At 31.1% G+C, this 13985-nt stretch overlaps 2 protein-coding genes across 2 annotated transcripts; both read left to right on the top strand.

The window, feature by feature from the left end:
• On the top strand, positions 1–1900 carry LOC141608983 (cytosolic sulfotransferase 15-like). The gene has a single exon (XM_074428271.1). It carries the CDS (start codon positions 163–165, stop codon positions 1183–1185), a length of 1023 nt encoding a protein of 340 aa, XP_074284372.1. The 5' UTR covers positions 1–162; the 3' UTR covers positions 1186–1900.
• Positions 1901–9188: 7288 nt separating this feature from the next.
• Positions 9189–13256, top strand: LOC141607560 (protein FAR1-RELATED SEQUENCE 5-like). The gene is made up of 9 exons (XM_074426912.1): positions 9189–9195; positions 9627–9683; positions 9818–9865; positions 10356–10525; positions 10618–10818; positions 10914–11338; positions 11765–12055; positions 12224–12763; positions 13166–13256. The coding sequence occupies exons 1-9, from the start codon at positions 9189–9191 to the stop codon at positions 13254–13256; spliced, it is 1830 nt and encodes a 609-aa protein (XP_074283013.1).
• Positions 13257–13985: the final 729 nt, after the last annotated feature.

The following is a 13985-nucleotide window of genomic DNA, read 5'->3' as shown; positions in this document are numbered from 1 at the left end:
TTGAATTTCTATGAATAGTTAACATGATCACTATCAATCGTACTATAAAAATAGCCTAAAAATCCTCGTGCTTTTCAACTTCAACAAACACATACAACATCTCTCTAATTTTCCCTTCTCTATACCAACCTTTTCTTACCTACAAAAAAAAAAAAAAAAAGTATGGGCACTCTACACTTTCCCATAGAAAAAAATTCTCAAGAAATGGATGAATTTGAAGGAATTTCAAAGGAATGTAAGCAAATACTACTTTCACTTCCAAGAGTTATAGGGTGGAGAACTCCATATCTTTACCTATTTCAAGGTTTTTGGTGTCAACCCAAGGAAATTCAAGCTATAATGATGGCACAAACCCATTTTGAAGCTCTTGATAATGATGTTATGGTTGCCACGGTTCCAAAATCGGGAACCACTTGGCTAAAAGCCCTTGTTTTCGCGGTGGTTAACCGTAACAAGTTTGATATTGGCTCCAAGACACATCCTTTGTTAACCTCTAACCCTCATGATCTTGTGCCTTTCTTGGAGTATAAAGTTTATGCAAACAATCAATTTCCTAATCTCTTAAACATTCCTTCTCCTAGGCTTTTTTCATCCCATGTGCCTTACAATTCATTACCTAGGTCTATAGTGACCTCTAAATGTAAGGTTGTTTACATTTGTAGGAACCCTTATGATACATTTGTGTCAATTTGGCATTTTTTGAAGAAAATTAGGCCTACTTGTCTAGGACCATTTTCTTTGGAAGAGGCATTTGATATGTATTGTAAAGGGCATGTAGGGTACGGTCCATATTGGGACCATATGCTTCAATATTGGGAAGAAAGCATAAGGGCACCTGAAAAAGTTATGTTCTTAAAGTATGAGGACTTAAAGAGTGATGTTTCCTTTCAATTGAGGAAGTTGGCTGACTTTTTAGGGTACCCTTTTACTGCTGCTGAAGAAGAAAATGGCGTTGTCGACGCCATTTCGAAGCTTTGTAGCTTCGATCAAATGAAGGATTTGGAGGTTAACAAGAAAGGGAAGTCTATATTATACTTTGAGAATCAAGGGTTGTTTAGGAAAGGTGAAGTGGGTGATTGGATGAATCTTTTAAGTGTGGAGATGGTTGAAAGATTGAGTCGAATTATGGAACAAAAATTGGATGGTTCGGAATTACAATTTCCAAGCTTCAATACCAACAAATAATTTTAAATAAAGTTAATTAGATTTTACACCCTTCTGAAATTCACATTGTTATAATTATTTAATTTTGAAATTTTTTGTAAAAATTACTCCCTCAAATTGCATTTTTTTTTCTGAAATTGCTTCAAAATTCTAATTTAAGTGACTTATTTCGTCTGTTTTTGAACTTGTTCTGTTTGCGACTTAGCCAATTTATGTATAGTAGAACTATGTAGATAAATGGAGTGAGAGTTCAAAAATAGAGGAAATACGTCACTTAAATTTGAGTTTTGAAGCAATTTTAGAAAAAAAAAATGCAACTTAAAGGAGTAATTTTAGCAATAAATTTTAAAATGGAGTAATTTTAAAAATATGGATTTTAAAAGAAGTGAAATCTAATTAACTCTTTTAAATATATGCCCTTAAGTATAAGGCGTAAGATTTATGTGTGTGTTTATATTATTGCCTTGTACTCTACTCTAGTTCCTGTGACCAATGTTGTTAAAATTGTGATCCGGATCGTAGAATCGTACGATTCTACGATTCAAAAATCGATAAACGATCCAAATCGCTCATAGGATCGTTATGGGGTAGAATCGGTCAGAATCGTAGAATTGTTGTAAAATCGTACGATTCTATGTTTTGTCTATAATAAATGCTTTTTCATGTAATGAGCCAATGGGCCACATGTTCTTACAACTTTTTGAGGCCTATTACACTCTTAATTCCCTTTCTTTCATTGACTTATGTGGCCACTTAGTTATGTTAACCCGTTTGACTAACAAGAATAAGAAAAATGAAGTAAAAAAGACGTAAAAATAAGCACCACCTAAACTCGTAAACTCAACTTCCTAATTTTATTTCTTTTGTCAAATACCCACGAACCTTAACTCCCAATTTAACATTCAACAATCTACTATCATTACTCATCACCCATGAACCCTAAATAAGCTTTGATGACTAGTGTTGAATTAGTATGTTGTCCAAGACTCCAATCGTCCCTGTCACTATTTTTTCAACAATAGTATTGATATTAGTATGTTGTCCGAGACTATAATTGTCCCTTTCACTATTTTTTCAACATTTTGGTCCTTAGTTGCCGTAAATTAGCAATGGTGTCATTAGCGGTTGAATTATCAATCTTTTGTTCAAAAACACGATAGTGGCTTTTATAATTATATAATTAATACTTCATTTATGTTATTTTATAGTTAATTTACATATTGTGAGATCTCTTCCATCAATCATGACTAAATTAGCAAGAATCGTAGAATCATACGATCCTATGATACGATCCCACGATCCGATCTCACGGAACCCAAACGATTCAAAGTAGAATCCCGATCCTGACAACATTGTCTGTGACAATATAAATGTTGTTATGTGCTTATGTGCATGGATCAATGGATCATGGTAGCCTGGTAGGGATAACAGTGGGTTCGAAACTCTACCCAAGTTTTTTGGATCTTATCCTAGTGGGTTGAGTATGGATCTTCTTATTTTAGACCCTTATAAATACAGGTCAGGTATGACTCTATTTATAAAAAGAGTAAATTAAAAATTACTCCCTTTTAAAATCCTGTTTTCTAAAATTACACTCTTATATAATTGTTTTTAAAATTACTCCCTTAATATGCACGTTTATCAAAAATTGCTTCAAAACTCCAATTCAGGTGACTTATTACGTCTGTTTTTGAACTTATTTTCCATCTACATAGTATAAAAGATGAGTTTTTTCTTGGATTTCTATTGGTTCCTGAAATTTAGCAAATGAAAAACAAAAGTGGCCCCCACAAAATTTAACCCAATTAATTATTCTCTCTCCACAATTAATTACTCTCTCAACCATTCTTATTCTATAAGTCTGATAAGGAGTATTCTTAAAATTAGCTATACTATTATCAAATTATCAAAAATCTATTATCCCCCCAATTCTTTAGCTATCAAATTTAAAAAGACTTATGGTGAAAAAGATAAAAAAATATAAAACATGGAATTTTCAGAATAATACACATGTATTATTTTAAAAAATTCTATCAGATGAATTAAAAAGGGTAAAAAAAATGACAGATATATAAATTCACGAAATTAAAAGATATAAAAATTAAAGACATAATTTAACTAAATTAAAAGCAGATTGATGAAAATACACAAGTAGTATTAACTAAGTTAAACAGAAAAATCCACAATAAAATTAGAATATTTTGATTAAATGTAATAAAAAAATATAATAAAAAGTTGGAAATGATAAACATCAGATTTACACAATACTTTTAATAATTCAAAAATAAAATTGAAGAAAAAAAAATTAACCTTATAAGCAAAAAAAATCAATTTTACCATTAATTATCCTTCAAAGGATACATGCAATATATATTTAAAGAATATGGATGAACTGGGAAAAACATAAAGATGAAATACTCCAAATTTATGTAGCTTGAGGCGGATAGTTAGGTTTATTTTGCTCACATTAATAGTATATTGGGCCTCAAATTAAATAAGATCTCCTCGCCAAAGTTATTATGTTTGTTTGCATTTGAATGAGTTATATAAAAGAGTTTTATCGACTATTAATATTTTTTCTTTATTTTACACCATTTGAATGTAGATATTCCCTTTTCTTATTTGTTTGCGTTTAATTAAAATATCTCTTATAAAGAATTTAAAAGGCAAACAAATGATTAAATTGGTACAAACGAAGTAAATATATTTTTCTTTATTAATCTTTAACCGGTAAATCTCACATAACATATCGATTCAAAATATCTAATACTGACAAAATAATTGTCCTATCTTGCTAAATAGAGTAATACTAAACTCTTTTATTCATTTAAGTTGGATATCCGAAATTTTGGAAATGGATGTGTATCTAATCCTATATCTGAAACACAGTGGATGGATATTCGACTCGAACTTCTTTTCTGGAACAAATATCGATTTTTTTTTTAATATTACTTTGAATCGAATCGGAAAATGGATATTGTTCAACCATGTTGTTAATTTGTTATAACATGTCTTATTAACAATATCTCACTCACCGTTTTTTATATAAATTCTGTACATTTATGGGGATGGGCTATCCAATATTTTTAGTTGGTCTATGGTTTCTCTTGCTAGCCAAATAAATTTAAATTAGTTAGTATTAGTTTAAAATATGACGTCTAATAATATACATATATAATTAACATTAATATATTTTATGTTCTCAAAAGCAACCCGCCGTGCATTTTCTGCACGGGTATAAAACTAGTTGTTATATGTTTCAAAGTATAAATTGGTTAAGACACGAATGAAATAAGTTCATAATATGACGGAATAAGTAACTTAAGTTGGTGTTTTGAAGCAATTTTTAATAAAAGTGCATTTTAAGGGAGTAATTTTAGAAAAAAATTATATAAGGGAGTAATTTTAAAAAATTTGATTTTAAAAGATAGTAATTTTTAATTTACTCTTATAAAAACTTGGGTATGAGATGAGTAAGATATGAGACCAATACCCATACCCCTACAAATTTATATATATGTATATATGTATATATGTATATATGTATATATGTATATATGTATATATGTATATATGTATATATGTATATATGTATATATGTATATATGTATATATATATATATGTATATATATATATATATATATATAGTAATAAGATCAAATGAGTCCACCTCTTACATTTGAGTCCATAAGTCTCATTGTGAGCCTTTGGATCTTGGAAATGGAGGGCTTAGATGAGAACAAAAAAATTAAGGTTAATGCTCTAATTTGTCCATCTTCCTCTAATTTTCTCATTAACTACATTAATCCTCCTCATCTTTCATTCACCAACTCATTATCACATCTCCTCATTCTCTCTCTATATCTCACTTCTCCATATTCTCTCAAAAAAAACCAAGAAAAAAAAAACCCAAAAAACCAAACAAATAAAAAACCCAAAAAATCCAAATAAATCATTTACTCATCTTTTCCTCATTCACCATCCACCTACCACCACCAACCGGAAACCACCACAGTCGCCAACCGCCACCGCCGCTGTCACCACCACCGCCGCCGCCCCAACGTCATTTTTTTTTTTTTTTTTTTTTTTTAACTTGATTTTTGGGTGTTCTTTTTATTTTTATTTTGTTGTTTTTTTATCCTTATATCTTCTTGCTATATAATATTGTTTTAAATTTGTGAGTTTTTTTAAATTTTAATCTTAGATCTATTACAATAGATCAATTTTCATTGACCCTTTTTTTTTTCATTTCCGTTTTTTTTTCAATTTTGATGTTTTGGTATTTTTTTTTCCGGTTTTTGACATTCTTACAAATTATAGTGTGATTTTAGTACTAAATCAATTACTTATGAAATCTCATTTTTTTACTTTTTTTTCTTGTTGATATCACTTTGTTAATATCCGTCTTGTTATATATATTTGCCAAATTTCGTATTTAAAATTTTGTCTTGGTATTGTGTGATTTAGGATCTATTAAACTTACTTGTTCGGTTAAAATTACACTTTTTCGGTTAAAATTACACTTTTGTCCGTTAAAATTACACTTTTTTCCGTTAAAATTACACTTTTTTCGGTTAAAATCACAGTTTTTCCTTGTTAAAAATACACTTTTTTCCGTTAAAATTACACTTTTTTGTGTTAAAATTACACTTTTTTTTCCGGTTAAAATTTTAGTACTAAGTCTATTAGTTATGAAATCTCATTTTTTACTTTTTTCTTGTTGATATCACTTTGTTAATATCCGTTTTGTTATATATATTTGCCAAATTTAGTATTTAAAATTTTGTCTTGGTATTGTGTGATTTAGGATCTATTAAACTTACTTGTTCGGTTAAAATTACACTTTTTCGGTTAAAATTACTCTTTTGTCCGTTAAAATTACACTTTTGTCCGTTAAAATTACACTTTTTTCGGTTAAAATCACGCTTTTTTTTCATTAAAATTACATTTTTAACGTTAAAATTACACTTTTTCCGTTAAAATTACACTTTTTTCTGTTAAAATTACACTTTTTTTCGTTAAAATTACACTTTTTTTTTTCCGGTTAAAATTACACTTTTTCTCGTTAAAATTACACTTTTTTCTGTTAAAATTACACTTGTCTTCATTAAAGTTACATTTATCTCTATTATTAAAGTTACACTTATCTCTACTAAGGTTACCCTCTCAATGACTAAAGTACGCTTTTGGATTAAAGCTAGAACAATTTGGACTGAAGTTACACAAATTTGGACTAAAATTACACAATTTGGACTAACTAATGGAGTTATTTGTAATTTACACAATTTGGACTAAAGATACACAAATTTGGAATATAGTTATACAATTTGGACTAAAATTACACTTCCGTGGACTAAAATTACACTTTTGTAGACTAAAGTTATACATTTGTGGATTAAAGTTACACATTTGTAGACTAAAATTACACTTTTTTGGACTAAAATTACACTTTTGTGGACTATAATTACACTCATAAAATGATAAAAGATAAACACACTATCAATTTACTAAGTTACACTTTGGTGGACAATGATTGAAATTGCACAATCTAAATGACTCAAAATAAATGAATTGTGTAACTTTAGTTCAAATGTGTAATTTTATTCTAAATTTAGTCGTAAATAGTGTATTATTAGTTCAAAATTATTCGTAAATAGTGTATTTTCAGTCCAAAATTGTATTTTTAGTCCAAAATTGTATAATTTTAGTCCAAATTTAGTTGTAAATATTGTATTCAATTTAGTCGTAAATAACTCCATTAGTTCGTCCAAATAGTCCAAATTAGTTAGTCCATATTGTCCAAATTGTCCAAATTGTCCAAATTAGTTAGTACAAATAGTCCAAATAGTCCAAATTAGTTAGTCCATATTGTCCAAATTGTCCAAATTAGTTAGTCCAAATTGTACAAGAGTGTAACTTTAGTCGTTAATAGAGATAAGTGTAATTTTAACAAGAAAAAGTGTAATTTTAACCGAAAAAAGTGTAATTTTAAAGTAGAAAGGTGTAATTTTAAAGGAAAAAAATGTAATTCCAACAAGAAAAAGTGTAATTTTAACAGGAAAAAGTATAATTGTAACAGAATTGAGTGTAATTTTAACATAAAAAGTGTAATTGTAACAAAAAAAGTGTAATTGTAACAAAAAAAGTGTAATTGTAAGAAGAAAAAGTGTAATTGTAACAAAAAAAGTGTAATTGTAACAAGAAAAAGTGTAATTCCAACAAGAAAAAGTGTAATTTTAACAAGAAAAAGTGTAATTCCAACAAGAAAAAGTGTAATTTTAACAGGAAAAAGTGTAATTGTAACAGAATTGAGTGTAATTTTAACATAAAAAGTGTAATTGTAACAAAAAAAAGTGTAATTGTAAGAAGAAAAAGTGTAATTGTGACAAGAAAAAGTGTAATTCAACGAGAAAAAGTATAATTTTAATAGGAAAAAGTGTAATTTTAATAGGAAAAAAGTGTAATTATAACAACAATAAGTGTAATTTTAACCAAAAAAAAAGTGTAATTGTAACAGCAATAAGTGTAATTTTAACCAAAAAAAGTGTAATTGTAACTTTAATAAGAAAAAGTGTAATTTTAGCGGATAAAAGTATAATTGTAACAGAAATAAATGTAATTTTAACAAAAAAAAGTGTAATTTTAATATACTAACAAGACGGATATTAACAAGGCGTGATTTGTAAAATATAAAACAAGACAATATAATAAGACGAGATTTTAAATAACAAATCTGAAAAAATATAGTCCGTATAGCTAGCAAAAAAATCAACAATACTAGACATAAAATATAAAAACCAACAAATCTGAAAAAATAAAACCAAATAGATATGCAAAATAAAAAATTGGTAATTTAAAGGGAAAATACACAACAAGGATATCAAAAAACCAAATCAAAATATGAAAACGACACAAAAAAAATAGAAATTAAAAAATGCACAAAAAAAAAACGAATATGAAATTCAATAATTCAAACCCATCTGAAATTCACAAAATAAACCGAGATCTGAAATTTAATAATTAAAAAATGCACAAAAAAAAAACGAAATCAAAAACGATAAAAACGATAAATACACCCACGATAAAAACGAAATAAATGAAAACAAAGTACAAGATCTCAGAAAACAAAATAAACGATAAAAACGAAAAATACAAACGATAAAAACGAAAAATACAAACGATAAAAATGTAATCAAAAACGAAATAAATGAAAACAAGATCTCAGAAAAATACAAACGATAAAAACGAAATCAAAAAACGAAATTAAAAACAAATCTCAGAAAACAAAATAAATGAAAACAAGATCTAAACGGAAAAGGCGTTGGTTGATTGTGGTTGCGGGTATGGCGGCAGTAGTGGGTGTGGCGGCAGTATTGGGTGTGGCGGCAGTAGTGTGTTCGTGGGTGGGGCCGCGTCGTGGTTGTTGTGGGGCTGTGGGTTGTCGTGGGGTGAAGGTGGTTGTCGTGGTTGTTGTGGGGTGAAGGTGAGTTGTGGTGGCTGTTGGACGGGAGTGGTTGGGGTGGTTGTTGGACGGGAGTGGTTGGGGTTGTTGTTGGAGGGGAGTGAGGAAGGGTGGTCGGTTTTTTTTTTTGTTTTGGTTTTTTTTTGGGTGATGAGAGGAAGAGAGAATGAGAGAGATGTGGTTTTTGTTTTGGAATTAATGAATGAGAGAGTAGTGAATGAATGAATGATAAGAATGAGGAGGAGATTAAGAGTGATTAGGAAGGGAGATTAGCTAGATGTATTTCTAGCCCTCCATTGAGATGTAATCTACTCCCTCCATCTCCTTCATCCAAAGGCCCATATGAAGACTTAGGGACTCAATAGATATAAGGGACTTAGGAGAACTTGACACTATATATGTATGTATATATATATATATATATATATATATATATATATATATATATATATATATATATATATATATATATATATATATATATATATATATATATATATATATATAGGAATGGGATCATGTGAGTATTAGTTATATATTTGAGGATTGAGGATTAATACTATGATAGGTATTTAGGGTGGAAACAAGGAAGGGCAAATTAGTAATTTAACAGCTGCCTATATAAACTATGTTTTACATCAATACCGTTATTTCCTCCTTTCAAATTCTCTCTCTCGTACCGTATTTGCTTCTCCCTTCAATTTCTCTCTCTCTTGTTGCTTCTTCCTCCATTGTTGAGCTCGAAAACCCTAGAATTTAGGCGTCATCTCCGTTTTTCGTCGTCATTCTTCACAATTATCATATTATTCCAATTAGTTCGTTTGTTCGGAGTGCACGTAATTGGCGTTTTTCGTCCCTAAATTTCGAATACGTCCTAACATTACTCTGTTTGTTCTTCTTTCCTTTTTATAATTTGAATTTCATCTTGCTTTTGTTTGTTATTTTCAATTTAATTTTGTGTTTCCTCAAATTCGGTACGTTTTTTTGTTTTATTTCCAGGTTTTGCTGCTCATTCTTCACAATTATCATATTATTTCAATTATTTCCTTTGTTCAGGTACGTAATTGCCGTTTTTCGTCCTTATGTTCCGCCTTCGTTCTTATCTTAGTCTGTTTCTTCTTATTTATTTATTATTTTCAATTTAATTTTGTGCTTCTTTAAAATTCGGCTCGTTTTTGTTTGATTTCCAGGTTTTCGTGCTCAAATCTCTGCGTCTTCAATCTTCATTGTGATGTCTGGTATGTTATTCTTCTTAATTTTGTACTTTCAGCGTATTCTGAAATCTCTGCGTATTCTCTCTTTATTTTGTACTTTCAGCTTTCAATCACATGTTCGTCATACTTTTGGTACATATTTTTTGTTCATTGACGTTCTTATTTTTCTCAATATGTGATATTGTTTTCTACACCTGGTGATATTGTTTATGTTGATATGTACATTGTATATTCACGTTTGTGATATTGTTTTTCAACTTCATGTGTGATATTTGTTCCAGAGTACGTGATATTGTTTTCCTGAATATGTGATATTGTCCAGGCACCTGTGTGATATTGTTCCTGCAACATTGTTTGTGATATCGTTTTCCATCTTCATATGTGATATTTTCCCGGCACAACGTGATATTGTTTCCCTAGATATGTGATATTGTTCAGCCACTTGTGTGATTTTGTTTTCGTCCATATCTTTTACACTTTTTCTTGTTATCTTACCTTTCACTTTTCTTGCCAGATCCAACAAGTAATGTAACCTCTTCTTCCTGTAATGATCTTCATGTCTCTGCCATTACCTCTAAAGATAGTAATGATATTGTTGAGTCTTCACTTACTTCTACTCTTCCGATTGAACCACCGATGCATCTAGTTCTACTCCACATGTTGAACAACATTTTGTTCCTTCTCGTGTGCATCAACTACTTTTGGACTCCACACCTGGTGGTAGTGAATTGTGGACAAGGAATGTTGCACCTGAATTTAAACCTTATATTGGCCAGTTGTTTGGGACGTTGGAAGAAGCTATTAGTTTTTATGATGTTTATGCAGAAGCATGTGGTTTTGAACCTAGGAAGTCTTCTCAAAAAAGGTCTGTTTCTGGTGATGTGAAGTATAAATTTGTAGTTTGCAACCGTGAAGGTTTTAGAGATCGTAAGAGGAAGGCTACTGTTTTAGATAGTGGAAAGGAGCAGCAACTCCAGGCCTTTTGATATCAGGAACACTAAATTAACTAGGATTGGTTGTCTTTGCTATGATTGAGTTTCGCTATAATGGGGATGGTTATGTTGTTTTTCAGTTTCGTGAGTGGCATAATCACCGTCTTTGTTCACTTAGAAATCAGCAGTTTCAAAAAAAACACAGGCACCTCCATCTTTACCATAAAAAGACAATTATTGATCATTCAAGGGTTAATCAAGGGCCAACAAGGGCATTTAGAAATGTCAAGGAATATGTAGATGGCTATGAGAATGTTGGAGCTCAACTTGTTGATTTTAAGAATTTTGGAAGGGATATCAAATGTTTCATAGGAGACCGGGATGCTCAACTGTTTGTTAACTATTTTGAGGATAAACGTGATACCACTGAAGGTTTTTACTTTGCTTATGAGGTGGATTCTGGTAAATGCTTGTTTCGTGCGTTTTGGTGTGATGCAGAGTCTCGTAGAAACTATGCTTTGTTTGGTGATTACATCACTTACGATCCAACTTACAGTACGAATAAGTATTGTATGCTTTTCACTCCTTTTACTGGCGTAGACCACCACAAAAGGTCGATTACATTTTTGCTTCGTTGCGTTGCTATTTCATGAGGATGAAGATTCTTTCACATGGGTCTTTCAAAAGTTCCTTGATGCTATGGGACAACGAGAGCCACACCTGTATAATAACCGATCGGTGTGTTGGAATAAAGCCGGGTTTGCGTCTTTGTCTTCAAACATGCTAAGCGCAGATATTGCATGTGGCATATCATGCAAAAGGTTACTGATAAGGTTGGGCCTGCAATTTCGAGAGAGACCGATTTTGTCACCGTTTGAATGCTATTGTTTGGGATCTTTGAGTTAGAACCTCTTGAATTTGAAGAAAAGTGGTGTCAGTTGGTCAATGAGCATAATCTTGATGGTAATTCCTGGTTGTCAACCATGTTTAGAAAAAGGAGGAAATGGATCCCAGCTTATTTTCGTGATGTTCCTATGGGTTGTCTATTACGAACAACTCAACGTTCTGAGAGTCAGAATAATTTTTTCAAGCGTTTTGAAAATGCACATGGTACACTTGTTGAATTCTTGATGCGGTTTCAAAGTGCCATTGATGTACAGCGCCATACTCAAAAACAACTTGATAGAGACGATGATTGTACTCTTCCACAATTAGCGACTTCTCTTAAGTTGGAAGCTCATGCTTCCAAGGTTTATACAAATGTCGCTTTCTCGATTTTCAAGTAGAAGCTTCGCTTCTATTTGTTCCCTTAGTGTTGGTGGCTTCACACCACCTGCAAACGGTGTAGAATTAATTGGTATTCTTTGATGCCAAAACACGAGAAGACCTACCAAGTCGTCTACAATTCTCTAACGAATGACGCTGAATGTTCTTGCAAGTTGTTCAACAGGAAGGGTATTATTTGTAGACACATTATCTGGGTTTACTCTGGAAAACAAGTCCACACTTTGCCCGATAAATACATTCTTATGCGGTGGACCAAGAATGCACATAAGATCCCTCTTTATGGTCCACATGGTGAGTTAATCGAGGATTTTGATGCCACTGATTTACGAAAGATGGAAATGTGCAAGTTATGGTCAGAGTTCTACGCGACCATCAGTGTGCTCAAGAATGTGCCTACGAAGGAGATCACTGATCTTGTTGACACCCTTAAACAATTCAGGGTGAAACTCAATCCGCAATCAGAGTCAATGACCAAAGAGCAGGAGTTGGAGATGCTTCTTGGGTGCAGTTCCTCAACTGAGGTGAGGATTTTACCACCTCGTCAGGCAAAGAACAAGGGTAGCGGGAAGAGAATGATCTCCAAAAAGCAACAATGCATAGCTAAAGCGGAGAAGCCTAAAAGGCTTTGTCGTAATTGCAAACAAATGGCTCACCATGATAAACGAATCGTCCTAATGCTTTTGTACCTGATGCCGACAATAAGGTATGTTCACCATGAACAGTCTATGTATGAAACTTTTTATCTATGCTGTATGGTCACGAGTCAGAAACAATACCATATGTTATTTAAAATAATATCACATCTTATGCTAAACAGTATCACTATTTGACGATACCAGAATGTGATATTATTTGAGGATAACAGAATGTGTCAACACATCTGTCTTAACTTTCTTTTATATTTTCCTGGTAATTTAAGAAACAATACCACATACTGTTAGAAATAATATCACACTTTTATAGTACACAGTATCACTGCTTGAGGGTAACAGAATGTGATATTGTTTGTAATTGTTCTGAGATAGAAACAATATCACACTTCATTTGAAATAATATCACTCCTTATATAAAATAATATCACTGTTTCACCTTTTTGTGTTTTCAGGGTAGTTCAGATGAGGATGATGCTGATGATGGTTGATCGGTCGAAGGAGTTTTTGTTGATGGCGCTCATTAATTATAGCAGCAACAAATAGACGACATTCTATATGACTAGTATATTAATATAGCCTACAACATTCATTAAAGTATAGATTATACTTTATTTTTAATAGAAAGTACTCGTACTCGGATAGTATTTGATTATTTTATTTGTCTCAGTTGTCTTGTTTTTGTATTTTGTGATACTGAGAAACAATATCACACCTTACATTTATATATTTCACATCTTACTCTAAACAGTATCACTACATCAGGAGTATTATATATGCCTTTTGCTTTAAGATTTTCACATCTTGTGTTTTGTGTGTTGTCAAAATATGGCAGTTCATAATATGGCAGTTTTCTAACACAATATCAACTTGTGTACACAACAATATCACAACATAGTGAAAACAATATCAACGTAAGACTTAAACTAACATATTCATATTGTGATATTGTTTATACATTCAAGTGATATTGTTTAACATACTGTGCGATACTGAGAAGCAATATCAACCTGTGTACACAACAATATCACAACATTCTAAAAACAATATCAACGTGAGATTTAACAATCCATATCCATAGTGATATTTAAAAGTAAACAATGTGGTATTGTTTTAGCCCTGTGTGATATTGAGAAGCAATATCACAAAGAACTATTACACAATATCACACCAAACGTGAAATAATATCACACTTTAGCATCGGTTAGATGACATCCAAAATAAGCATCAATACTTTACCATTATAAAAAGTTACCATTAAATTCGTTTTTAGTT

Source organism: Silene latifolia, chromosome 10, assembly GCF_048544455.1.
Source record: "Silene latifolia isolate original U9 population chromosome 10, ASM4854445v1, whole genome shotgun sequence".
Lineage (NCBI taxonomy): Eukaryota > Viridiplantae > Streptophyta > Magnoliopsida > Caryophyllales > Caryophyllaceae > Silene > Silene latifolia.
Note: the sequence above shows the minus strand (reverse complement) of the source record. Positions and strands in the feature narration are given on the sequence as shown.